General features: G+C 44.2%; 1 protein-coding gene across 1 annotated transcript in view; it reads left to right on the top strand.

Annotated features, from left to right (window-relative positions):
• Positions 1–11,824: 11,824 nt before the first annotated feature.
• Positions 11,825–25,781, top strand: part of INSR (insulin receptor) — a 46,801-nt gene continuing 32,844 nt past the window's right edge. The window contains exons 1-2 of the mRNA XM_059832021.1: positions 11,825–11,906; positions 15,652–16,203. Of these exons, the coding sequence (XP_059688004.1) occupies positions 11,825–11,906; positions 15,652–16,203 (634 nt within the window). The remainder of the gene's footprint in view (positions 11,907–15,651; positions 16,204–25,781) is intronic.

The following is a 25,781-nucleotide window of genomic DNA, read 5'->3' as shown; positions in this document are numbered from 1 at the left end:
GCCGCGCTGAGCTGCTGGTTACCTCTCAGCCCGTGGAAGAATGTTACCTTCTGCCCTGGCAAACCAAAGGGATTCGTTGCCTCAGTGGCCAGCAATCACCCTGCACACAATGACTGTTTTGTCAGTTGGCAGTCGCAGTCTTTGCTTTTCTTGAGTTCATTTAGTAATTATAGTCATTCAAAAAGACTTTGAAGGTCGGTGCCAGTAGTATTTAGAATAAACAATCGCTCGAGGCTTTGCGACATTTCATAGACGGAGTGACAGTTTTTATTCTTGACTAGTGTAGGGGGGGTGGTGGTTGTACGATCTGCGCTTTAGCCCTCAGCTCCATTTCATAGCATGGGGCTCTGATGTGCTTTTCTCTGCAGAATAATGTTATATATATAAATAGCTTTCTGTGAGAGTTGCAAACATCGTGAAGTGAGAATTGCTTAACTTTCCCAAAAGCTTGGGAAATCCAGATGGAGAGATGTTTATCAGGCATAGGGCTGGGCCTTGGTTGGCTTCTTGGCAGACTACCTACTTTCAGAGAGCAAGTTAAAAAAAAAATAAAAAATCTTTTGGAGACTTAGGTCATGTCAGGCCAGTGAATGCACCATTTCCGAGCCTGGCAGCAACAGTAACTGTGGGTCAGCCTAAGCTTTTCTGGCAAACATCCTTGGCGACAGAGACTCCTTGTATTATAATACTTCATGTTTAAGTTTGATGTTTTGGAAGGATTTTTTACAGTAGATAGGCTGTCAGTAAGGATGCATGAATGGCAGGAGCAGACCACTATACAACAGCTCCTGTGGCTGGGTAATACCGGCTTGTTTTGGGTGTATGTTTCCCGGGCTTTACTGTACAAAGCCTCTGTGTATCAGACTTTATAGGCTGTGAGCAGCTTTCCAAAAAACTGGCAGCCATTCTGCTGAAAAGGGGGTATCTTTTAAAAGGGTGAAAACGATGGAGTGGGCAGACCGGGGTTCTGCTCCCGACCATTCACTTGTGATACTGGGCAAGTCACCTCCATTCTCGTCTCTGCTGTAAACCTGAAATGAAACCTGAGAATCAAAGTCTTATCATTAATAGTTACAAGCATGAAAAAAAATTTAATCGTGATAATACAGCAGATAGGAGAGGAAAACAATAATCAAATTTCTTGGTCTACAGCAGAGTGCTGATGCCGTTCCAGAGTCCTCCAGCCCCGTGCAGGGCTGGCTGGTAGCTCTTGTCCTGATCTGCCGCATTGCTGAGGCTTGGTGTGCGCTCTCCGTGTGTTCCCGCTGAACAAGAGTGACATTAAAACCCGACTTAGCTAAATCAATACCACCTGTCACATGACACTGCTGTGACATTTCTGGCGTGAGCGCTACCTCCTAATAGGAGATGGAAGTGGGAAGCAGCAGCAGTTAGTGAATAATGGATTAGATATGCCTGATTTGTAACATTTACAAAGAAAGGGCGGGTCTCCTAGCTACAGAACAAACTGGTTATCAAAACGGGAACTAGAAGTTCTGTGTCGTCCAAAATGCAAAGCGTGAGATAAAGCAACGTGGAGCATACAGTTACGGTTTGCTGAACTCCCCTATGCTGCCCAGAGGGTTGTCCCTCTGAAATTGACTCTGGATCAGTAAATACGTGCATTAGCGTAAAGAAATAATTAAAAAAAAAAAAAATACAAAAAAGCGGGGGGGGGAGGTAGGGGTGGTGAGCTGTAGGTTAGAACTGGTGTAGCCAGTTGGTCGCCTGGAGCACGGCGTGCCCATACTATGTATTAGAGCGACGCTGCTGCAGCCGCTAACTCGCATGTGGCTGCTGATCAAGAACAGCACGCCTGGCAGCCGCGGAGTCGGTTGTGCAAACGAGATGTGGGGTTGGCTTAGGTGTACTGCAAGAAGCTGTAGAAAAGAATGGTGGATGGGGAGGCTGGAGGGGACTGAAGGCCAGATACAGATTTGTCTGGCTGTTTCGCAGCTGGGCCCTGCGTGCTAGACACTGGTTGGGAACGGTGACTGTCATGTGGTTCTTGTAGCAATGAAGAAAAAAAATCTAGATTCTTTTGAGTTGAAAAGTTTGATGCTGAATTAGAACAAAAATGTTCTGACAAAGAATGGAAAATAAGTCCAATATTGCATCTGCCTCTGTAACATCCAAAAATCAAACTGAACAAAACCAGAAAATGGACAAAAAAAGATAAAAGGAGGCAGCGCTGCAGTAGGCTATGGAGAGCTGTGATTTCCTTTGCATCCTTCATCTCCAGTTTCTTTGAACTGCATGTGGCAGAGAGATGCCCTCTGCCATTTCCACCTTGGGCAAAGGCTGTATTTGCTAATGTAACAATAGAATTCTCCAGAAGGATCTGACAGTGTTTCCTGTTTCAACAGTAAAAAACTGGGACTTGTGTCCTTAGCACGTAAAATGACCGGATCTTCATCCTCTGAGCTTTCTCCCGTCGAGAAGAGAGCAGTCACTTATCGGATTTGGTGTGGACGGAAGGAAGGGTAAGAAAGGAACTTTGTCAATCCATGACGCGAAATATTTTATATTAAGAGATTTGGCAAATGGTTCTGTGAGACTCCAAACAGGATGAGATAAATTTTCCAAGGTCAGCTCTCCTGTACTCTCGGCTTTAGGTTTAGTCACTGAGATGTCAATTCTGTAACCTTTAGAGCAACATCCTGCCAGTGATGCAGAGACTTAGCTATTGTTGGCTTCAGCAGCAACTCTTCTGCATCTTCAAAGGACAGGAGGCTGAATAGTGTGTGTACTGCATGGTGAGAAACTTGTGAGCAGGAAAGCATGTTTGACAAATCAATAAAAATAGAGCAACCTGAGCAACGGGGTAACTGTTCACCCAGGCAGTTGCGACCTGTTGTTAAGAAAAGGCCGTATTGACAGTGGGTGAAGCAGAAAATGAGGATTCTGACTGTCAGCTCGGCCTTCTGGCTTGCTGTGTGGCTTTGGGTCACTGAAGTGGTTTTCAGCTGTTTTGTTCTTAAAACAGAATTACTACCGATGTACCTTATTGGTGAGTCAACTGCTTGAAAGCTCCTTTTGGGCACAAAGTTTTATGTCCCTTGAATACTCCTGGACTGATTAATTAGCATGGAACTTTTACTTTTTTATGGCTAAAAAAACCCAACCAACCCAAAACTTACGCAAACACAGACCGCTGCATGTGTGTTCGGGTCTGTGTGTATTTCATGAGAGAAAGATATGTTTCATTTTCAAGACACAAAGCTTGCAGCAAGCGCGGTATCTGGGTGATCAGGAAGCCAAGCCGTGTTCTCTCTCCAGATGCAGTTGTGTCAACGCAGGGATGCGACTGCGCTCCAAGGGTAGCGTGCAAACACTGTCGTGTTCAGCATACGGCACTGCCGCAGACAGCAGGCCTGGGAGATAAGACTGTCAGGAACTGTATTCTTGGTGCCTAAACAGCTCGGTCTGTCTTAGCTTTGTTAACTTGAGCAGGCAAAAGCTGAATGAAAATGGTGATAAAGCTGGCAGTTTCAGCCCTTTGAGAAGGTGGGGAGTAACATCAAGCTGGTTTACAATGTCATCTTCCACACTCATTCCTGCAAAGGTGGTTCCTCCTCTAGGGATGTTGCGGCCAGGGATGGGCTTCCAAGGACTTCAGTTCCTAGCATCGTTGATCTGGAGGAGCGGGGATCTGATTAGGAAGTCGGTACACTTGGGTTGGCTTCATGCGGAGGCATTTGTAGGGCAGAGCAGTATGACTCCATGTTTCCAGTCTCACAGAAAAGGAAGCTTGGGACACAGCTCCAGAAAGATTTTTTCCAGCCCTTGTGGGCTACAACAGACCAGTGCATGCAGAATGCAAAAAGCTAGTGCACGGTTTGGGCCACAAACTCTTTTTTTTTTTTTTTTTGGTGACAATATATGTCAAAGTCCTTCTGCAGGACTTGAAGCCATGCCAGATATGCCATGTTAAAGGAACATAATCTGAAACAGCTTTGGGTGTGATAACGATGTGCCCATAGCCCTAGAATATTTTAACCTTTACGTTTCTGTAGATATACATTAATGAGTGAAGGATAAGGGCCTGCATTTATTTATTTCATTTTTTTTAGACCATGAAGGCCATTGTTTGGAGGGTACCGACTCTACAGACATTGTGCACCTTTTATAAGGAGGCACTAGACATACAGCTTTAAATGGCTGTTTCTCTGGCTTTTTTGTACCCTTTTAGTCTGTCCTGTGATTCTTGGCAGCTGTGAAGTGACTGGTAGAGCACAGATGAATCCCTGGGACAGCTCCTTTTTGGGATTTCAACAGGAACAAGGCTTTTGATGGGGCCTGTAAATTTACTGCATTATCTTGTGATGTACTGCTTTCATACTGTATAGTGTAGAGCACTTTTACTGTGTATTACCTCAGCTGAAATGCCAAAGATGACAAACCTGAAGTGTGTTTTCATGAAAACACCACAGTGGGGGACCACCATTTGGGTTCCAGCTCTGAAAGTACAATAAAAATTTTGTCACACGAATTTTCTAAATAGTTTCAAAAGATCCCTGTCTTCCAAATGCACTGAGGATTCTATAGACACAAACAGTACCCTGGCTGATGGGGTTTGTACAATTTTATAAATTTTGTCCTACGAAAAATATCTTTTACCTGCTGCAAATGTACACTGCTCAGGTATGTATCTGCATCAAAGAAAAAAAAAAATTAAAGGTCATAAAGGAGAGTATTATTTCAAAGTTCCACACCCATTTTCCTTGCCTTCCCTGGCAGTTGTTACTTAAGAGATTCATTTAAATAAGAAAGTGACCAAACCGAAAAAAGTATTTGTGGGGTCAAATAGGTAGATACCCTCTGTTTCAAGACTCTCTGTATTTATTTTCTTAGGAGGATTCAGAAATGAACCCCAACAGTTTGTAAGTGTCACAGTTGAGAGCAGACATTTATCACTGCTTAGTTGCAAGTTATTTTAGCTAAACCATGAAACATCTGTGGAGGGGATAAAGAAATGCGAATGTTCTCGAAGAGAGGAGTCATATTTAATATATTGAAGTAGTGATTTTAGTAGAATTTCTTGAATCAGAAATTAGAGAAGAGCCTGCAGTGCAGCTATGGGAAAAAAATAAGCAGGTGCTGGCTTAGTTTCTTAGCGCCCACATTGCTACTGCTGGTTTATCTGATTGCAAACCCAGTGTACTGTAGCACGATGAGTATGTAGCAGTGAGTGTATGGGAAAGATGCTGGAAAGATTGCGCCCTGATGTTCTTAATCAGTAATTAGAAACTAAAAATAGTATTTTAGGGGAAGATAATAAATCTGTAGCCTTTAATCCTCCTGTGCCAATCTGTAAGCTGATATCATTATTACATGAAAGGCAGTAAGAACATAAGTGAGTAAGCAAAAGTAGGTTGCTATTACAGTCACATTATAAATTCCACATGGCCCAAGCTGTCTAGATGATGTTTGGCTCTGTCTGTTTTATGCAAAGTCAATAGTCATAAAGCAGGTTAATTTGCAAGCAGAGAACACATAGTTTTGCTGTTTATTTCCATTCCTTAACTGCCCTTACTTCCTGAAGTATTCCGAAGAGACATGAGGTAGATTCTGAGTCTCTTCTGCACTTCTGAGTTCTAAGTAGTAGCGTACATGTGAGAAAATGGCAGCAAGAACAGAAATGTGGGGGAAAATTTGTTCCCACCATGGCAGTTCTGACGCACCAACAGCCTGAATCAACAGCTAATGTGCTGTGCAGACACACATCTTTTCGTGCTATAATAGTCACAGAGAAAGCATCCCCGCTTACGCAGGGCCTTTCATCTAAGCATTTAAATAGTTTGCAAATGCTAAGATGTAGTTATTGTTACACAGATACCATCACAACTAATACTGCTTACATGCAGGCGATGTAGTCGAATCAGGCTATCGACCTTACCCCATCCAACTGGGAAACCTCAGAGAACGTCAAAGAGTGAACCATACCAAAATAGATGTGATTGCATGGACTGGTCCTCCTCCCGTTCACAACTATGTCATATCCCTGTGACAACTGCAGCAATTCTTTAAATGGCAAAGTAACACGCAGTATTTAAAATAGTGCCCACTCTCTTAATGCAATTCAGTGTCTAGAAAAAGGAGCCACTGCGAAGCGACCTGCTGGGAACCACTGACCTGCCTCGCGGCCCCTGGGGCAAGAAATGTAATACAAAAGTGAGATCTGTTGTAAGCTGAAGGTGGTGGCCCAAAGATTTGAAAGAAGAATGTCTATTTACCAAGTATTTTTGCATTCAAAAGGCTTTATTCCAGCAGTTTATAACTAGGTATCTTGCAGAAATGGGTGAAAGCAAGCACCAGATGAAATTACTGGAAGTTGCCAGGAAACGTACTGTCCTGGCTTAGCACGACTACAACGCAGAGATGATTAAAAAAGGAGAAAAAGGCATCAAATGCTGAATCCCGCTGGAAAAAGACAACCAGCAACTGCCTACTTGGACTGGGCTCTTTGATGCTGAAAATGGTACCCTTCAGCAGGCGGGAGCCTCTCCCCAAGCTCCGTGTCGCGAGTCTCTGGGGCAATTCGTCCTCTCCCAGTGCTTTACGGAGAGGAGGAGCGAGGCGGTCACGGCTCGGGATGAAGCCCTGCTCTCACGCTGGCCTTCGGGCCGTCGGGGACGACCCCCCCCTCAGGGAGCAGCTGTTGCAGAACTCCTCAGCAGCCCGCGCAAAGCTGCCGAGGCCAGAAGAGCTCCCTCGGGCAGCTCTCCCTCCCGCAGCGAGTCTTACGGCAGGCCAAAGCTCCCAGGACTCCCCCCGGCCTTCCGCGGCCCCTCTCCTAGCCCAGCGGCCGGGCGCGGCCCGGGGCCGCCTCAGCGGGGCCGCCCGCGGCAGGTGGACGCCGCCGCCCCTCCCCTGGCCCGGCCCGTCCCGTCCCCTGCCCGGCTCCGCGCCGCCTCTTGCCGCCGCCCCGCTCCGCTCCCAGCTGACGGGGGCAGCCCCTTGTTTACCGGCCAGGGAGGCAGCCGCCAGCCCGGCCTGCGCTGGAAGGGGCCGCCGGAGCCGGAGCCGGGGCCGACACCGAGGGGCAGGGAGGGGCCGGGCGCCCCGCTTCCTGGGCCGGCGGCCGGGCGCTATAAAGGGGGCTGCGGCGCCTCTCCGGGTCTCTTACCGACGATGCGAAGCCGGGCCCGGCCCCCGCGCCCGCCCCGCGGCCTCTGATTCGCCCCCGCCGGGACGCGCCGAGCTGCAGCGGCTCCAGCGACGCGGGCATGGGACCGAGAGCGGCGGCGGCTGCGGCGCTGGCCGTGGCCGTGGTGCTGGCGGCCTGGTGCGGCCGGGGCCGCGGGGAGAGTGAGTAGGGGCCGGGGGCGCGGCCTAGGCGGGCGGCGGGGCCCGGGCGGCGGCCCCGCGCCGGGAGGGGGCGAGGCGGGCGGCGCGGGGCGGCCCGGCCCCGCCGCGCTTACCCTTTGTACCTGCTCGGGGCGAGGCGGGGGCGGCCGCCGCGCCAGGCCGCGCCGCGGGGCCGGTGGCTGGGGCGGCTCGGCCGGGGCCTGCGGCGCGGGGGAGCGGGGCCCGCAGCCTCTGCCGTGAGGAGCGGCGCGGGTCACCTTCATCCCTGGGGTCGGCGCCTTGGGCCCCAGACCGCGGTGGGGCAGGGCGGGCCGTGAGGGGAGGGCTCGGCGGCGGCCGAGACTGGAGCTGGGAGGGTAGCGGGAAGGGCTGTAGCTGCCCCCGGTTCGCCTGAGGAGTTACTCACCGGCGCGTCCTGACCCCGCGGGTCTCCCGCTCCACCGGGCTTTGAGGCGCGGGAGCGGGGAGGGCCTGACCGTGCCGCCGGGGAGGGGGCCGCTCCCCGGGGCTCGGCCCGGAGCGGGTGCGAGGAGGGGCCCGGCCCCGCTGCTGGGGACGGGACGGGCTGCAGCGCCCTGACACCGCTCCCTCGGCCAGTTTCAGAACCGGCTCTGGTTTCGGAAGGGTTTGAGCGTGGCGTATAGTTGGGAGGTTTTGTCTTTAACGGCAGGGATGCTTCTAGGCAGTCCTTGAGATCCACAGGTATTAAGGGGGGATGAAGCTCGGAGGTGGGGATCGGCGTTTAAACAGGGGATCGGCCTTTAAACAGCGTCTTGTAAAATACAAGGTAGGACTATAAAGATGCTGCATTGGAGGTGGCAAACAAATCCACGGCTGACATGAGTTTAAGCCTTACGAGCTGTTTTGATGGGTTACATTAAATAAACTTGCTTAGGAAATTCTTCTAGTTAGAGGTTGTCGTTTTTGGATGATGTTTACAGATGGTTTTTAATAAATTGAAAGTATTTATTTAAAGAGAGCTAACTGGATATATAAATTGTCTGTCTCGTAGATAATCCTGTAATCTACCTGTTAGCTTTCCCATTGGAAAAGGCAATAGCAAGATAACTGGTTCAAGCGCAGACAATGCAATGATGGCCATTTTTGAGATGTGTACAGTACTCAGGGAATAAAGGAGGATGTACCCTTAAGACAGCCTCTTTTTTCCAGCGATCAGAGAGTTTATGTATTTTGGAAATACCCCAGTTTCTTCCTCATACATGTTTTTACATTAGAAGCCTTAAAAGAGACGAGTGGTACGGTTTTAACTTGGGAGGGTAAGTTCCAGCTGGCAAGCATGTGCAAACCTGCCCATTACCACCAGAGAAATGGGAAACGTAGTCGATATATATAGCACTAATAATAAATACACATACAGCTTTGGTCCAGCAGTTCCTAATTTGAAAACATTATTATTACTACTACACTTCTTATTTATTTAAATCAGATTCTGCCTTTTGGGTTGCAAGGGTGTTGCAGGTGATCTTAACTCCATAATCTTTGCTATATTACTACGTGGTAGGAAAATAGCCTCTACAATTCACGGATGGAGAAAGAGGAGCGATGCAGAAGATGTCAAAGCAGAGTCTGGGGTGGAATATTTTTATGTCTTTCATGTAGCGCAAGTACTTTTCAAAGTATTTTACAGACAACTTGGACTATAAGGTCCCTAATTCAAAAGGGTTTCAGCCGCTTTGATGTTTGACTCCATTTTCTGAGAAGGATTAGATCACACAGCACTACAGTGCAGATGGAAAACAACACTCAAATGCGAAGGTCTGCATCAGCGTGGCTCGAAGGGTAAATGCACGTACAATAGTTGCATAAGCAAACAAGTTGTTCCCTGAGCAACGGAACTAATGAAGTCTGCTTTCTTGGAGATTTGTGTCCTGCATTCTCTACAAACATGCCCCGTGATAACGCTGCTCTCCAGTGACAATATTCCCCCCCATCTCTGAGCCCAACTGTACGTGGGGTTTTTTGTGCCCCGTATCTTTCTCTTCCCTTCACTTCTTTTAGACCATGACAGGTAAGAGGCTGGGGGAAAGCAGCGTGTAGTATGCGTGTAGGTGGCTCACTAGGCAAACTGGGTGGATCGTTTGAGTTCACGCTTAAAGCATCCTTTGGATGGAGATGCTGAATTTTTCCTCCTTAACCCATCCCCAGTTTTCATGATTCTTCTAGGAATGAGAACTCTCTTCCCCTTTTACAAGTGACTGAAGTTAGTTGGTGAGTTCAGAAGTTACTGAAAGGAGTAGAAGCAAGGGTTAAGGAAAGGAGACCTGACCTGTGTGTTAAAGGAAGATATGTATATCTTGTTTTGTGAAGAAAAACAGGTTTGTGTGTTTTTTTATCACTGTGTAAACATAATGCAACTTCTTAAAATAAATGTCACACGACTCAGGCACGGCAATTTATTAGCTGTGGTATTTAGGGTGGGATTTACCTCACCTAGCTTTAGGCATCTACCAACTGAGCAACCTGCTTTGGGCTCTTTTTGTAATTAGTAGTAATCTGATCAATACAGTCACGAGAGTTTAGAGTACGCTTCCTCCCCTTCTAAACTCTTCACCGAAATTCGGGCACTGCACGTGTACTCCATTGCCTACTGCTGATGGGGGGAGTTCGAAATCTAGCTGAGATCTCTCTACCTAAATCATCACGTGGGACAAATTTCACTTTGTATTTCTGGAGTAATAGCCTTTTAAAATAATTTGCCGCTTAATTATTATTTCTGGCTCATACAGATTTTTTTGTGCTCGTAAACTCATTAAGAAACTGGTCCCTTGTTCCACCTCAACCCTGTGTTCATTTTTGATGTTGAGAGACTCTGTCTAGAGTGAACTTTTGCTCCCAAGAGTGTAAAGTAAGGAGGAGTGAGTGCAGCAGGGCAGGGCTGTATCAAAACTAGGCAACAACTGCGTCTATCAGCTGTCCCGGTGTGCCCTCTTGCTATTTTAAAGAGAGGTAGTACACTGTCTCTCTGAATAGTCTGTGAAACCCGTAAGCTTTCTGGAAGTCAATTTTGTCTTGCGGACGATAAATTATGTCGATATTGGCAACGTGTAAAACCTGTTCCTGCTCCCTTTGAAGTAATGAGGATCTTAAGATCTGTTAGCATTGACTTCTGCCCGTCACCCTGAGCGAGCTCCCCTGGTCCTGGGATGCTGTCGCTTTGCTGCCTTTTATCTTTGCATGGGAAGCACCACAGTATGAGGCGTGGTTTTTGCTTTGATTTGAATGAGGAGAGCGTAACGATATAGCAAACCAGGCTTTATAGGCCAGACCATGAGGTTATATATGCTTTTGGCATTAAAGAAAGCGACCGCCATGAGAGGTTTGCCCTCAGTTCAGCAGCGCTGCCTTGAGTAGTGGAAGATAACAGGCATCGGAGATGTTATGCGAGGGGGCTGGAGGTTTATAGACGGGCTCACTTTTCAGTCCGTATTTCAGTTTGCTTCATTGCTCAGATCTAAATGGCTGAAGTGGAAAACTGAAGTTTAAAAAGTAATATTTCACAATTAGATACGTTTATGTTTATTAATCTCTTGCTACAGTAGGCTAGGAGCTGTCTTACAGTCCCTTCTGCTAACCTGTCACTTCACAAGACGTCTTCCTGTCTCAGCAGTTATTCCAAGAAACACCCGAAAGGCCTTTCTCCAGTTTCCTAATACCGCTTCTAAAAGTCAGGCTTATATAAAATTGCAAAGCTTTTGACGTGACCAAAGTAAGTGTAATTTTCCTTAAATAATTTGTTTATTCAAGTAGGCAGCGAACACTATAAAAATGCAGAATTAACTAATAGTTATCTTAAACCGTTTGTGATCTTTCTGTGCAACGCTATGTTATTCTGGTCTTGATTGTTCGAGGGCCAGAGCTCTCAAGCAGTGAATCGTTAAGGTTTGGTATCCACATGGTTTACTATAAACGAGGCTTAAGTTCCAGCTCTTCCCCTGGTTAGACTCTATCTTGAAAATTAACCTCTGACATCAGATCTAGTTTCTTCATTCAGTATTTTAAGGTTGTTACCAAGCTAGTTTGTTCAAGGGGCTTTGGCGTACTGGGATTTTTTGTTTGTTTGTTTTTAAAAAGCATGCCTTGCAACTTTTTTCCTGGGGGTCTGATGAAACTTGTCTATCGAGATGTTATTTTTTTTCACGTTACTTTGAATAGCTTGGTAACTAGGGATGGAGGAGTGTTTCCTCTCTGGCAGCGTAATGCTGTGCTGCTGGACACGGAGCCTGTTTCTGCTGAAATGTAGGAACTTACATTTTGTAGAGCTTTTGCCAGTAGTTTGAACAGGAATAGCTTTGGGCATACTACCGGAGAATCAATTTGAGATTTTTATTTCCCTGAAGGCTGATTTATGTGTTTTTTGAACCCAGGTTGTCTGTCTTATAACTGACTGCTCAACTTTGCTCTCCTTCTTCTGGGATCAAACCTGCCTAGCCTTCACGCTGAATTGTTGATTAATTCCCCTGTCCCTGCAGAAGAAATACTACCGAGAGAAGCCATGGAGAAACACTTATTACTTTGCTTAAAACTGCTTCTTGTTGTCTTGGTAACAATAAATTTATGGGGTGACTTAAGCAGCTGCTGCATGTACAGAAGATCCAAACTGCTGAACAGAATTAAAAAGCATGAAAAGATCGAGAACCCTCCAAAAAAAAGCGTATTCTGTTTCAGATATTCTTAACTCCTTGTTATTCTCCTTGATCCTTGAGGTGGTAAAAAAAAAAAAGGACCTCAGATACCGTGGTGGTATTTATCACTTAAAAACTAAACTGGAGTAGAACATGAAAAATAGTTAAGGGTAATTTTCTCTAAATGTGGAAAAATCTATATAAACCCTTCTAAATCTTCGTAGATTTACAATTATATTAGCCTTTTATTCAATGGTTTATTTCAGAAACAAACCTCTAATTTGTTTTAAAGTCTTCCTGTGTTTCTATACCAGGCTAACATCAGCGTCTGACACTGCCTTCCGTTAAAAGGACTCATGCAGAAGCCCCCAGTATTGGAACCCCTCGAGCACAGCAGACAGCCTGCCAGTTTATTACGTTGCTGTTGCTCCGCTTTGAAAGCAGTAGAGTTTGAATAACTCGGGTCACGTCCTGGTTTGCCAGGATGTGTGGCATCTCCCATCTGGGCTGTGCTGGCAGCACTAATTACAGATGATGCATTCTGCATCGGAGTTTAGAATTGGTGAAAAACACAAAAATAGGCCTAAAATGCAAACAGCTGATGGGTTGTGGATGTGTACCTCCAGCTCTGGTAGATTTATATGATTATTTAACTCTTCAAAACGCTTTGCTGTTTACTCCCAAGCTTCACTTCCCTCGGTTTAGATTCAGCTTCAGCTAACCTTTCGTCTTTAACACACCTGGTCAAAATATTTGGCTATCTTAGCCTTTGGTCACCTTCTCTGCGATCTGCAGGGGGGATATATTTCAGGATGGGGAGAGCTGAAGGCAAGGGAGGTTTATACCCTGTGTGGGTGTTTAGGTCAGTGCCTTTTTTGAGGAGATAGGAAGATCTTTGAGCAGCTTTCTGTCTGTCTGGACCAGGAGCAGCACTACTTTTGCAGGATGTGGTTTAGTGGGCATGGTGGTGTTGGGTTGGTGGTTGGACTCGATGATCTCGCAGGTCTTTTCCAACCGTAGTGATTTGGTGATACTTGTATTCGTAGTGATCTCTAGAAGCCTGTGGTGGTATGGGTCAGACTCACAAGCAGTGTAATTTGACTTCTTTTGAGCATACAGGAAAGCGGTGAGTGCTGTGAGCTCCGGGAGAGCGGAGGATCAGCCTGTTGCAGGAGAGGAGCAGAGCATGCTCTCCGTGAAGCCTTGCTGCATGCCTGTCCGTTCCTCAGCCAAATAGGATCATGATTTTCCTCGGTGCTTGGCTGATGGGCTGATGCAGCAGTTGACCGCCTGGGATAGCTCCTCCAGACCGGCTTCTTCGGCCTCGTTACTGGGTGATAGGAGGATTGTCATAGCCTGAAGTGCAGCCGCAGCACTTTCTCCTGACTGTCCCAAACTGCAGTTCTTTTCATCCGTGCTCAGGCTTTTGCTGTCTTCTCTTTCCATGGAGCTGAGCAGGGGTAGCCGTGTGGGTTAAGGGGCTGTCTGGGGGCCAGCTTGTGGCCAGTTCTAGTGACTTGCCTAATTCTAGCTGCAATGCTGAAAGACTGAGGTAATTATGCTTAGTGTATAGATGCATTTTGTGTCCTCGAGCCACAATAAAAGCTTAGAACTTTTACTCTTGAAAGTAATTCTTAGTCTGTAGAGTTGAGCTGTGTTTTTTGACCTTCCCTTTTCCTTAAGGTCGGCTGTATACATTCAAATTACACTAGGTAGTACGTTATACTGTGATACAGCGACTGGTCGTGGGTACCAGCACAGCATGTTGTATCTTGCCTGTGTGCTCAGCAAGCGGTAAATAAGAACCAATTTTTAATTTATCAGATAGTTTTAGCTGCAGTGGTAACTTGTACATTGAATTTCCGCGTTTGAGGGTTTTTTGTCCTTCTGTTGTTTCTCCTTTCATGAAGAAACCACTGGCCCACCCTGTCACACACTTGCTTCCTTGGAAATACCTATCTTAATTATTTAAAATGAATATTTAGAGTACTTAAACTGAATCTGTTGCTCTCCCAGTTCTTCTAGCCCACAGTTGGGATGTGCAGCGAGACAGCTCTCTGTTTTGCTTCCAGCTTGGCTGCAGTTCTTCATGCAGCAAAGAGGCTGCTGCTGGTTGGTCCTCAGATTTCCTTTCCCACTTTTTAAAAGTACATCCTTGATCTTTGAGGCACTGTGTGCATTAGCTTTTTCTTCCAGAAAGCAATTTATGAAACGACTTGGATATAGTGCCAAAAAATCCCATTGGGCAATAACATTGCTTCAAATCCTATATTAGTGTTGCCAGATTTATTTTTTTTTATTGCGGTGGAGCAAATTTTTGAATAATCATTAAGACGTTTGCATAGGATTTATTTTTAACCCACACAGCAGTGGTCTGTGTAGAACCATGAGGAGTTAGACAATCGTAACTATTCAACGTCTGTCTCTCCATTAATTTTGTAAGGCCTGATTATTGCTGGGTGATTTTTGTGAAGCTGTGGTGTGGTAATTTTATAGTCGGTGAGCTTTACGTACAGTGACAGAAAGAGTAAAGTTTCTGTTAACTCGCAAGGACAGTATGTGTGTGTGGTGGGGTGTCTCAGCTTTAGACAGAAGAGAGAATCCCTAAAGTGGACGCGGTCTTAAAAAAAAAAAATAAAATCCACCTGGACAGGACAGTGACACGGTCGGTTTGCACCGTTCTATTGCCAAGCAGGCTTGCCGTTCCACAGGCTTCTCCCTTGACCATTAAGGTCTGGCTGTATATTTCTATGAAGTTTGGTTTTAAAAGGGTTATCCCTGGGAGTTTTGTTGTGCTGTCCAGGCACGGTGCTCTAAATTTCCTTCTTGATTTCTTACCTGGGCTAAAAATTTCTTACCTGAATTAAAAAAAAATATTTCCCTAGTCAGACCTTTTGCTTTCCGTCTTTTCCTTTTGCTGGTGCCTGGATTCATATTATTCTGTTTAACTTCTAATTTACGCTTCGTGTAATTGTTCACTTTGTCTGTTCTTTGGGTTACTGGTTCTACTAAATAAACTGTCCAGATAGTCAAGGCAGGGAGATTTGCAACCTTGAGAAAATAACAACAAAAAGGCCCGAACACCTAATCTGAAAAGAATGCTTAGTGCAAAAATTACTAGTGTAGTAAATTACTCCTGTCAGCAAAGTCTGGGTGAGCGTGTAGGCTGTACTCTTGCAGGTGTGTATTTCCAGGTTTTTCTGCTCTCTTCCAAAGCACTACCATTTCCTCGCCATTATTCTTTTCCTATCTTCCCCTCCCTGCAACCATTCTAAATTACTCCCTTTAATCCACTGGCATTAATTGCACAATCTGAGATGAGGTAGGTGTGTCGCTGGCAACTATCTAAAGAAAACAGACTCAGTTGCATAGACATCTCTTACTTTTGTAAACGCCAAATGACGTCTCAGGACTGGTGTTACAACTGCAGTCGTGATAGGGGTAATATCCAGAAACTCAAGATGGCAGAAAAAATTATGAAATACTCTTTCAGTCTTATTTTGTAATCATATACCAGGGAATGTTCCCCCCAGTATATTTCTTAACACTTAAAGCATGCGTTACTGAAAAACGCCCCAGCCATGGACTCTGAGTGTAGCTGTACATTACAGTGCGGTTGGACAAAATTGTGTATTTAGAAAACGAAAACAGTCACCTTTTCTTAAATAAATAAATAACGTTGCTCTTTGCCTTCCAGTTTGCAGAAGCATGGACATTCGCAACAATCTGACCCGGCTGAACTTGCTTGAGAACTGCACCGTGATTGAGGGCCACTTGCAAATATTGCTGATGTTTAAAACCAAGCCCGAAGATTTCCGTGAGCTCAGCTTTCCTAAACTGACTATGATTACAGACTACTTGCTTCTTTTTCGCGTGTATGGCCTGGAGAGTTTAAAGGGACTTTTCCCTAACCTCACTGTGATTCGGGGAACTCATCTGTTTTTTAACTACGCGCTAGTCATTTTTGAGATGGTTCACCTGAAAGAGATTGGTCTCTATAACCTGATGAACATTACTCGAGGCGCTGTGCGGATTGAGAAGAACAACGAATTATGTTACTTGTCCACGATCGACTGGTCAAGGATTTTGGACTCTGTGGAAGATAATTACATCGTGGCCAACAAGGATGACAAAGAAGAGTGTGGAGATGTGTGTCCGGGAACTGTGAAAGGGAAGAGCAACTGTCCGCCTACTGTGATAAATGGCATTTTCATTGAACGCTGCTGGACCCACGATCGCTGTCAGAGAGGTGAGTCTATAGAGTGATGTATGTCAACTGTGGTTTTGCTGTCAAGTTGTAACCTGTCAGATCTATTGGAGGGCTAATAGGTCCCTATTAATTGCTACCTTTAAGCTCAGGTTTCTAAAAGCAAGGCTCAAAATTGACATTAGACAGGTGAAGAGAGAACCTTTGGGGCTGTTTTAGCAGTTTTTTCACCTATGTGAATAATGTATCCAAAAATGTTGTGTTTGGTTTCTCTGCAAAGTTGGGGACTGCCTAAAGCTCACAAGTTTAATGGACTGTGAGGTAACTGGTATCTTGTATAGTAGTTAGTGGTATTAGCATCTCTGTTGGGGCTTGGGTGGGGATTAAAAGTCCGGTTTGACTGAAAGGCTGCAGCAGACGGAAACAGAACAGCGAGGAAAAGTCTTAATGGAATAAACCCGACTTTGGAAAGATGCAGTTACATTTTTACTGAAACCTTCCTGCCATAAAAAGGTTTAAGATACGTGGATGAGCGAGCAACGTTTGCGCGGGGTAAGAAGCTGGACGCCAAGTCAGACATGAAGGGAAAAGGAGAAGGAGGAGAGAGGACCTGGACGGGTAGCAGGAGTCCTGGGGAGGGTGAAAAACCCGGCTTTGAGCCGGGGTTTTGGTTCAGGGGAGAAGGTGTGTTCAGAAAGCTAGCTGCTGTTGCAAGCCCTGAACTCCAGTTCTTAAACTGTGTTAGGGTTGCTTTTCATTTCATACAGATGTGTGCTTTCCAAACTTGGAACTGAGCTTAAGTTTAGTTTTAATTACATATTTACTTTGATTTGTGTTAAATCTGACTGATGGGGAGCAAAGTGAATTGAGGTAAAACTTTGACACATGTAGAGTTGTCTGTCTTTCGGGAGGTAGTGCATCCAAATGAAGCAGTGTGTCCTCAGACGAAATTAGGAAACTTGCGGGCTGGAGAGAATTTCTTGCCAAGCTTTAAAGGGCAACTCTGAGTGCTAAGTGCCAAATTTGAGAAGGAATTCCTACCAGTATGCATAAACTAATGAAATTAATGTGGTTTCCCCTCTGCGACTCCTCACCCCAAAATCGTCTAGCTTCCTTTCAAAGAAAATGGTTATTTTTTGTCACCAGAATAACAGGGTACGGGCAAGAAGATGCAGGCGTGTATGTGTGTTCCTTTTTTAAAATGAAAAATAAGGTTGTAAAGCATTTTAGTTTATAAACTCTTTTGGTGTACAGTTATTACCTGCGCTGAAACCTGGTTTCTTATGCGTTCGTGTTCTATGTTTTGTGCTATTTCATAAGGTTAAAGATCTAACTGAAACTTTTTCTGTGGCTAGACCTATCATAATGTCCCTCATTCCTGTGAATTTTCTGGGGCTGTGCTACAGCAGACGGGAATGTACGGTTTCTCTCCTTTATATGACTGCCTGTTTCCATGAAACCTGTAGGAATGTAATATTTTACCAGTGGGGCAGAAATCTCAGCTCCTGAGCCTCTCGTACAAATTCAGCTAAATTTCCTGGAGGATACCCGTACAGTATCACACACTATCTTAGCTTAATTTCCTAAGGATGCCAAGCTAGTAAGTCCATTTGACTCGCATTTGAAATTGAAATTTGAATTTGAAAATGGTTTCAAAAGTAATTATATACAGATGCTCCCATCTGGTTTTCTGTGTGTTCCTTGTAGAAGATTTAGAGAAGCAATGCTCCTACATATTTTGGCTGTAACTGGTATGCATTTTCAAAACCACTTAACAAGCCACGCTTATCTTTTGTTTTGAATGCTAAGATTTGTACTTTTATTTATTGGAAGCTGGTGTTCTCAGCAAGCTGGTATCTGTATTATATTGTGCTTTGTGACACCTGCCTGTATGCCTCAAAGTTGTTTTAACAGCTTGAGTAGTCTTTTAGACTTTTTGAGTAGCCTTAAGACTTTCAACACGCATGAACGCTACTAACTATGGTAGAGATTAAGCGGCGTTTGTTTAGTGAACCTGTTGGTGGAATCGCTGCGTTCTCTGTTCTCGTGCCAGCCATAACGTATCCCTAGCATGTGTAACTGTTTTGTTAAGATCATTAAGAGTACGTTGGCTTTCCTTAGCCTGAAGAGCCTCATAGCAACTCCTAGTACCGAGAGTATTAATGTCATGAAATCTTTCCCTCTCCATTTTTGCAGCTTGTCTGGGAATCTTCAGCGGCTAACGCTGCGCTCAAGTCTCCCGTCCCTCTGGTTTTAAGTGTATTCTCCTCTTTTTGATGTTGCTCTTTCTCCTTTAACCAATGCTGGAATGAAATGTACCCATTTCAGTATAACTTTCTTGGGGGAAGTTTGGTTTTGTGTGCTGTTTGTTTTAACGCAGGTTATTTGTATCCCTAGTTCATTTGAAAAAAAACTTGGTGTAGAATCTCCTGTTTGCTATTTTTTGTTTTGCATCTCTGGAAGGGAAGCTGTTGCTGTCTAAACTGCTAGCACTGCTGGATAGCACTGCTGCCCTGGGACTGCGGGTCAGGATACTTTGTTTGCTGTTTTGTCTACCGGAAAAAATCCTTAGTGTGTAAATACTGATTGTTTTGATGTTACAGAGTGTGTGTCAATTGACAGAGACAAGTCCCAAGCTGGCAAGCTTTTCCAACCTGCTAAGCGTTGAGTCTTGCTGGAGAAAATTAAGAGATGGGCAAGAAGTTTGAGAGCGCACGTGTGGGAAGGCAGAAGGTTGGATGTGAGTGGGAAGGGAGATGGCAACGGTCGGGGTTGGAGTGGGGTCCCCTGGGTGTCCCCCATCCCTTCCGCAGTCCCTGAGCTTCCCCTGCCTGCTCTCTGCGGTCACTTCCTTCACGTTATCCCTGCCACATCTCATATTGATCGTGCGTCTTTCATATTTCTTTATTGTAATCAGCACAGATATCCCAGTTAACTCCAAAACTAACTTTCAGTTATAGCATATAATTATCTCTGAGGCACACAGCCAAGTCTCTGAATCATCCTCGCAGCTATAACTCCAGCCCAGAAATTTTTTCAGTTGGTGATAACATGTTCAAGACAACAAAGTAAAGGATCTTCTTACAGACGTTAGAGCTAAGGTTGTGTTTGAAACTCGTTGGGAGGAACTGAAATGATTTGTGGGCAGCTGCACGGTTTGAAAAAAACAGTTGCAATATTGAGGAATCTGTGTCTGAGTAGGTGGATATACCATAGATTGAGATTGGTTGGGATGCGTTTCCTCAAAGTTTTCTTGTCTTTTTTCTAAATTACTTGTGTTGGTATGAAAAGCAAGTCGGTTCAATTAAGGCCGACTCATGTTATATTTTGGGTAGGAAGGGAGGGAAATATGTAGTCTGTTTGGAATTTGGGTCTAGCCTTACGCTGTTTATGGCAGCCAAGTGCTGTTCCTGTTCTGGAGGTTTTGTACCTTTTCAGCCCACATTTTTATAAGGCTTTTTTTGCATACGTACTTACTTTTATTGCTGTAAAAACATAGTTTGGTGCAGCATGTTCATGCAGAGAGTGTCTTTGCTGAAGAATGCAGACAACAAAAATGCTGGAAATGCCACGTCCTAGACCTCAGTCTAGATCTGCCAAACATGATTTTCATATTTTGCATTTTTTTCCACGTTTGTTTTTTATGTAATAAAAATGCTATATGTCTGTCACTCCACTTGTGGAAGGAACAATTCCCTCTGAAATAGGATTTCCTGCCAATTCTCTTTGCAGTCAGTCTTCTGTGTCCATACGTAATTTGAAGTGGTCTGATGTTTTTGACAGTCTAATTATAAAGGCAGATTCAGCCTTTTCCTTGCATATTGGGTCGTCTGGAGGTGAAATAAGGTAATAGGAAGGAAAAGTGGAATGGCAAAATAAAAATGAACAGGAAAATTATCTGCGATATCAGACAGTCCCTTGGTGAATATTGGGGGCCACGTTCCTGGAATATAAGGATGAATATCTGAAATATGGGCTTTCGTTCCTTAGACGATACAATCAAATTCAAGTTCTCCTCTTCATCCTGAATGAAAGCTTTGTAGGAGTCTGTTATTTCTTGATTTTTGGGACTTCACGCTACCAGGAAATTTGAGTTATTAAGAGCGTGGGCCATTTCAGGTTTGTAGATAGACTCTTCCTTCAAACTGTTATCTTGCTTTATGCGATAAAACCAAAAGTTGTGTCTCTCAGTTAGTGCAGTCTAGAATTTGTTGTAAAATATTAACCTCATTAAATGAAAGTGGAAGGTATATGAAACCATTTGGGCCAATTGAAGAAGATGGAAAACAGAGCTGACAGAAGGGATGACGGTCTGGAGTAATTGCAACACAAAGGAGCTGATAAGGAAAGGTACTGTATGAAAATAATACTGTTTGTCCAGATTTTTTAATGATGTTGCGTAAGCAGGTCTGGAGACTAGGGATACAACAGAATCTCTCTTTAATTTTCCTGTGATTTATCCAGGGACAATTCTGGGACAGGTAAGGAAGTGAAGACTAGCTTTAGTAGCTTGCTTTGTTCCCTAGTACAAGCAACACAACAAAGCACGCGGAAAAACACTGCTCAGCCTGAAATGTTTTTCAACTGCTGTGAAATAGCACTGAGTGCTTTTAAAGAGACCAGTGCCAGAAGAAATTCTGCAGCGATGAACATCTTCAAGGCAGGTTTGAATAACAAAGTTCAGAGGTGTGTGTGGGAAACGTTTTGTGATGTTTACTTAGGTAGAAATATTACTTAGCAACAGCTTCCTGTCATTTTTATGTGCTGGGAATTTCTGTAACCATAAGCTTAGTTTTATTACCTTTGTATGGGAAAGGGGTCTCGAAGCACTGAACAGACTCAGCCAACCTCAAGGGCAAGATATTTTTAAAGCTTCAAACACAAAAGAAATTTTTCCAGTTGCTACCACATGAAGTGGAAGTGCTCCTTTTATTTGGAGATCTGATAAGAACTGCCTTTTTTCCCCCCCTAGCTCTGACAAATGCCAGATGGAAGTTGACACCCGATAATCTCACCGGGGCGTCTGTTCTGAACCTTGCCAAGCGACAGCTTTATTGAGTGCATGTAGTGCTTGTGGTTGGGGCTATTGTGATGCTTGCAAACGGCTAGACATCCTAAACTAATTCATTTTAGCTTATTAAGAGTAGTTAAGGGATTTATGGTCCTTGGTGGTGTGATACAGTCCAGAATTGGGGGAAAAGGGGCGGAATGGCTATTTAAGAGTATACTACTTACTTAAAAAAAACAACAAACAAAACTTGGGGCTGTGAAGAAGCATCTAGTTCATCTTTTCTCTTCAACAGTCCACTGGCCTGGGGTGACACAAGACTAGGATTTCAATACTATGGTTTCAGCTTGCTAAGAAATCCCCATGAAAGCAGCTCCCATGGTCTCACCACATTTGTGTTTCTTGGGCTTCTTCACTGCTGAACCTTTACTGAAATGCCCATCATGGACCAGCACTTTAGACAGAAGCCACTGTCTGATCCATTCCATCTTTAGAGCATTTGAACAAGAACTAATTCCTAGCTCATCCAACAGTTAATAAACAGTAAATATAGAGAATTCTCCTGAAAGTTAAGATATCTTAATTTCTTTACTGAGATTCTTGTAAAGGCAAATGTTTGATTAGTTAAAAAGGAGAATAAGGTATTTTGCTGCTGATACAGTGAAAATTGGAAGTTTTCATCTTCTTTTCATCTCAGTTGCCATTTTAATTCTTTCATCCTTAGCCCTTTCTCCAAAACACTTGTTATTTAAGTCAGCGTCTGGGCCCTTGAGGAGGCTGAGAGGAGTTTAACGCTTCACGTGCAGTGGCTCAGTGCTAACGTTACTGGAAGATGTTTTGAGTTTGGACCTTCTGCTTGATCTTCAGTGGTGATGTCAACTGTTTGCCATTTCCAAGGGTGGCATGTCAAGGGTACTTCAGGTAGAATACTTACTTTTCCCACTTCAAGAACATTTCCAAGTTACCTTGTTTGCTTACACAAGGGAACCTGCAGTACCCCTTGTTAGGCAAAATACGGAAGACTGACTACACTTGGCAGACACATTTGTTGGAGAATCCTGTTGTCCGGGCATGGATGTAGAAGCAGGAAGTCACAGAATGTAAAAAAATAAGACTGAGCAACAGGGTTAACCTGTTAGTAATGCATGAATGGGAGAGCTGCAAATGGTTCACCTGGTGCGATGTGTTTGCTCGGGGAGGAGGAGACTTGTTTCATTCAGAGCAAATCCTGCTGAATGTTGGGGGTGCTTTGGTGCCGTAAGTGAAGATAAGGAACTGGCCAGTTTATATGTTTTCCTCCCTTAACCCCTCCCTTAATGAAGGCAGAACAATGATTTCTGTATTTTAAATCTTAAAAATTTTAATTAATTGTAAAAGTAGTCTAAATCAAATGCAATTTTGATGCTCCTTTTCAGATTTAGGCAGTCAGAGCAAAATAAATTTAAGGTGTGTATGATGGTATAGCATTCTTTCATTTTGTGATGAAGGAACTGGGAATCCTTCTTGTAAAAAGGCTTTGAAGGGACTGTGAACCATTGGGTCCGTACAAAGACGTGTATTCAGTGTGTGTAAGAAGACCAACTGAAATATGTCACTTGGCAAAGCTCTCAGAAACATCTTTCTCTATCAGGAATTGTATTTCCCAGGGATTGCCTCTGTAAATAAATTTTGTGTTTAAAAAAAAAACCAGACACACAAAACAAAACACAAAAAAGGTCAAAAAAACCCCAGGTGTGCCCAGTGCAAAGATTGTTTCTAGCTGAAAGGTTGAGGATTTCGGGAGCTTTTGATTAATTACAGAGCTGGTGAATAACCAACTGTGTCCTGGAGGAAGCAACACTAACCCTTCTCTCAGTTTGTAACAATAGCTGGTTGAAAGTTCAATGATCATGCTTCCCAATTATATCCTATAATTGTGTGCGAGTTCCTATTGGAGGGGTGTGAATGAACTTGCTGGGCTGTTTATGCTTTTTAATTAGGGCTGTTGGTTAGTTGAAAAAAAAAAAAAATCCTGTTGGGTAGCGGGAAGTGGTGGGGGTACGGGCTGGGACTGCCTGGCAGCGGGCTGAGCTGCTTGGTACGTGCCTGTAGTTATTTCAGTTGCTGCTTTGATCCCAAGTTTGCGGCTGGCATTGCGTAAGTGTCCAAGCCAGCGCGCTGCGGCGTGGTCACTGAAATGCTGTAGATTACAACTGTGTGCGTTCATCGTCTTTATCTAGATTTTTTAGATGAGGGGACTCGGGGGGGTCACTGTGCAGGCTGGGCTGGCGTTGTTTGAGAGTCGTCAGCATTGCTTTTATTTTGGCTTGTGACATTTAAAACAAACAGGGAATTAACTCTGGCTCTGTGTGGTGCTTAAATGTTGGCTAAGTGAGTATAATGTTTTCGTTTGAGCCTGGCTTCCTTGTGCATCTGTATTTAAATGAACTGAAAAAACAGAGCAGGGCGCTTGGTACCTACCTGTTCATGTCCAAAAGGTTTTCTAACTGGAATTTCCTTCTCCCTTCTTCAAAATAGGGTCAGAACTGCTATTGAGGAGAAGGACACAGGCAGGGCAAGAGGATGCTCTGTATGAACAAGGAGCTTCTAGCTCAGTACCCTCAGTATGAATTCTTTAATTTGAGAATGGGCTTTCTTATTTACCTTACCAGAGGCTGGCTCCTGGGCACCTTGAGAGGCTGGAGGCTCTGAGGAAGAAGATGTTTTGAAGGAAATCCCATAAAAGAGTTAGGAAGAAAGTCTGGTTAGAACAGCATTCAGCAGAACGCTGGGATTAATTTTCTTCTACGTATTTTTACAGAACTCAAGGTGTTTGTGCTTTTGTTGGCATCACTTTGGTGCACTCCAGAAAAATATATGTGATTTTAGTCTTGTGTGTCAGGTGCCCTTTTTCAAGGATGTCAAGAAATACTGCTGCATTGTGATTGTAAATCAGGCAGTTTCAGCTTTTGCAGACATCAGCTCCCACCTTTAGTCGCTGAAGCACTGGCAGGTGCCGGACAGTTGAGCTCTTAAGTATTATAACCCTTGTTCATATGCAAGCGTAACGAGGGTGACACATATTTAGCAAGGTTGATCCGATGGAGATTGTAAAATTTGCAAGGCCTTTTTAGTTGGGGAAAGGGAATTTCATTAATCTGTTCGTAGAACTACTCCAATCTTTTGGTTTCTGTGCAATTTGAAGGCTTCTGGAGCTGTAAGCATCTTATTGCTGGTCACTTGGAACTCCTATAGAATTGCTGCTGCTGCTGGTATGTGGCCACGCTGGAATTTCAGGGCCCTGACATGATGAGCTGAGCCTGAGCTCAAGTTACAGGGAAAGACTGATGTTTTTTAAGTCAATGCACAGAGTTAAGGCAACTTAGGTAGCAAGGTACCTGCCGACTGAGCAGCAGCAACATCTAAGGTTGCTGGCTTTCTGGTTCCTCGTGCTCCTCTCAGTTCACTTTAGCCTGACCCCCCTAAGCACGATTCCTCATTTAGTGTTTTTTAAAAAGCGAATTGTCTGGGGGAGGTTGATCTCAAGTCGTTAATCCAAATAAAGCCTGCTGGACTGTAGGATTGTAAGCAAGGGAAAGTTTATAGGGCAAGGGAATAGATACGGCTTGGAGTTGTGTAGCCATAATTTCCAACTCAATTCTTGATATTTTCGCTGGTTTTGTGGCTGTGCGGGTTTAATTATATTAACAGCATTATTGCAATGTAAGGCTTTAATACCTGTGGGCAGCAGTCGCAGCGAAGGAGCCATGCGTACGGCGAGGGAGAGGTTGGGCTCTACGCAGCGTTTCAGAGAGCCAGGAGTAGATGTACCTTTCCTGCCAAGAGGAAAGGGTTCAGTGCTGAGATGTAACGTTCCTGTGTGGCAAAACTGCAAGCAGATTGCATGACACAAAATGGGGTTGCCCGTGTGCTGGCTGATTTATTTTTTTTCCCCTATTCATGTGAAGAGGGCCAAGTCCGATACTGTGTGTTTGAGGGAAGGATTATTTGGTGTCTGTGGGAGAGCTGCTGAACTTGGCAGCTTCCCTTTCGATAATGTGAGTGAGATGCCGTTAGCTTCCGAGTTGTTTGTTGTGAAATATCTGAAAATAGTAACTGGGATTTTACTAAGCGACCTGTGGCAAAAAAAAATCAAGTTCCAGCTATTGCACTGAACTGAGTGTCTGAAAAGGTCTCGTGCAGAAAATTCAGGCATCACGCTAAAACTCTGTCATATTGCAAACGTTTTACGATTGAGAAAGTACGTAAAGAATGCTTGCACTTGAAGGTGGGCTTGAACCCTGCTGCACGATTAGAAAATCTTAGGAATGATGCAGGAAGCTCTACCAGTGTATTGGGTTTCCTCGGAATAAGGCATGTGCATGTCAGCAGACATCACAGGATAACTAGGCATTTTTCTGTTACCATTTTAAACTTCATCAGGCATCCATGTTGCATTATGACACTGCAAGGATTTATTATTATTATTATTATTATTATTATTATTATTATTATTATTATTACATTATGACACTGCAAGGATTTTAATATTATTATTATTATTATCATTGCATTATGACACTGCAAGGATTTTAATACTTCATAAGCAATAGTCATTAAAATTTGAGTATCA

The sequence above is a fragment of the Gavia stellata genome, chromosome 32, assembly GCF_030936135.1.
Source record: "Gavia stellata isolate bGavSte3 chromosome 32, bGavSte3.hap2, whole genome shotgun sequence".
Lineage (NCBI taxonomy): Eukaryota > Metazoa > Chordata > Aves > Gaviiformes > Gaviidae > Gavia > Gavia stellata.
The sequence above is the reverse complement of the archived record's forward strand: the minus strand, read 5'-3'. Positions and strand labels throughout refer to the sequence as shown.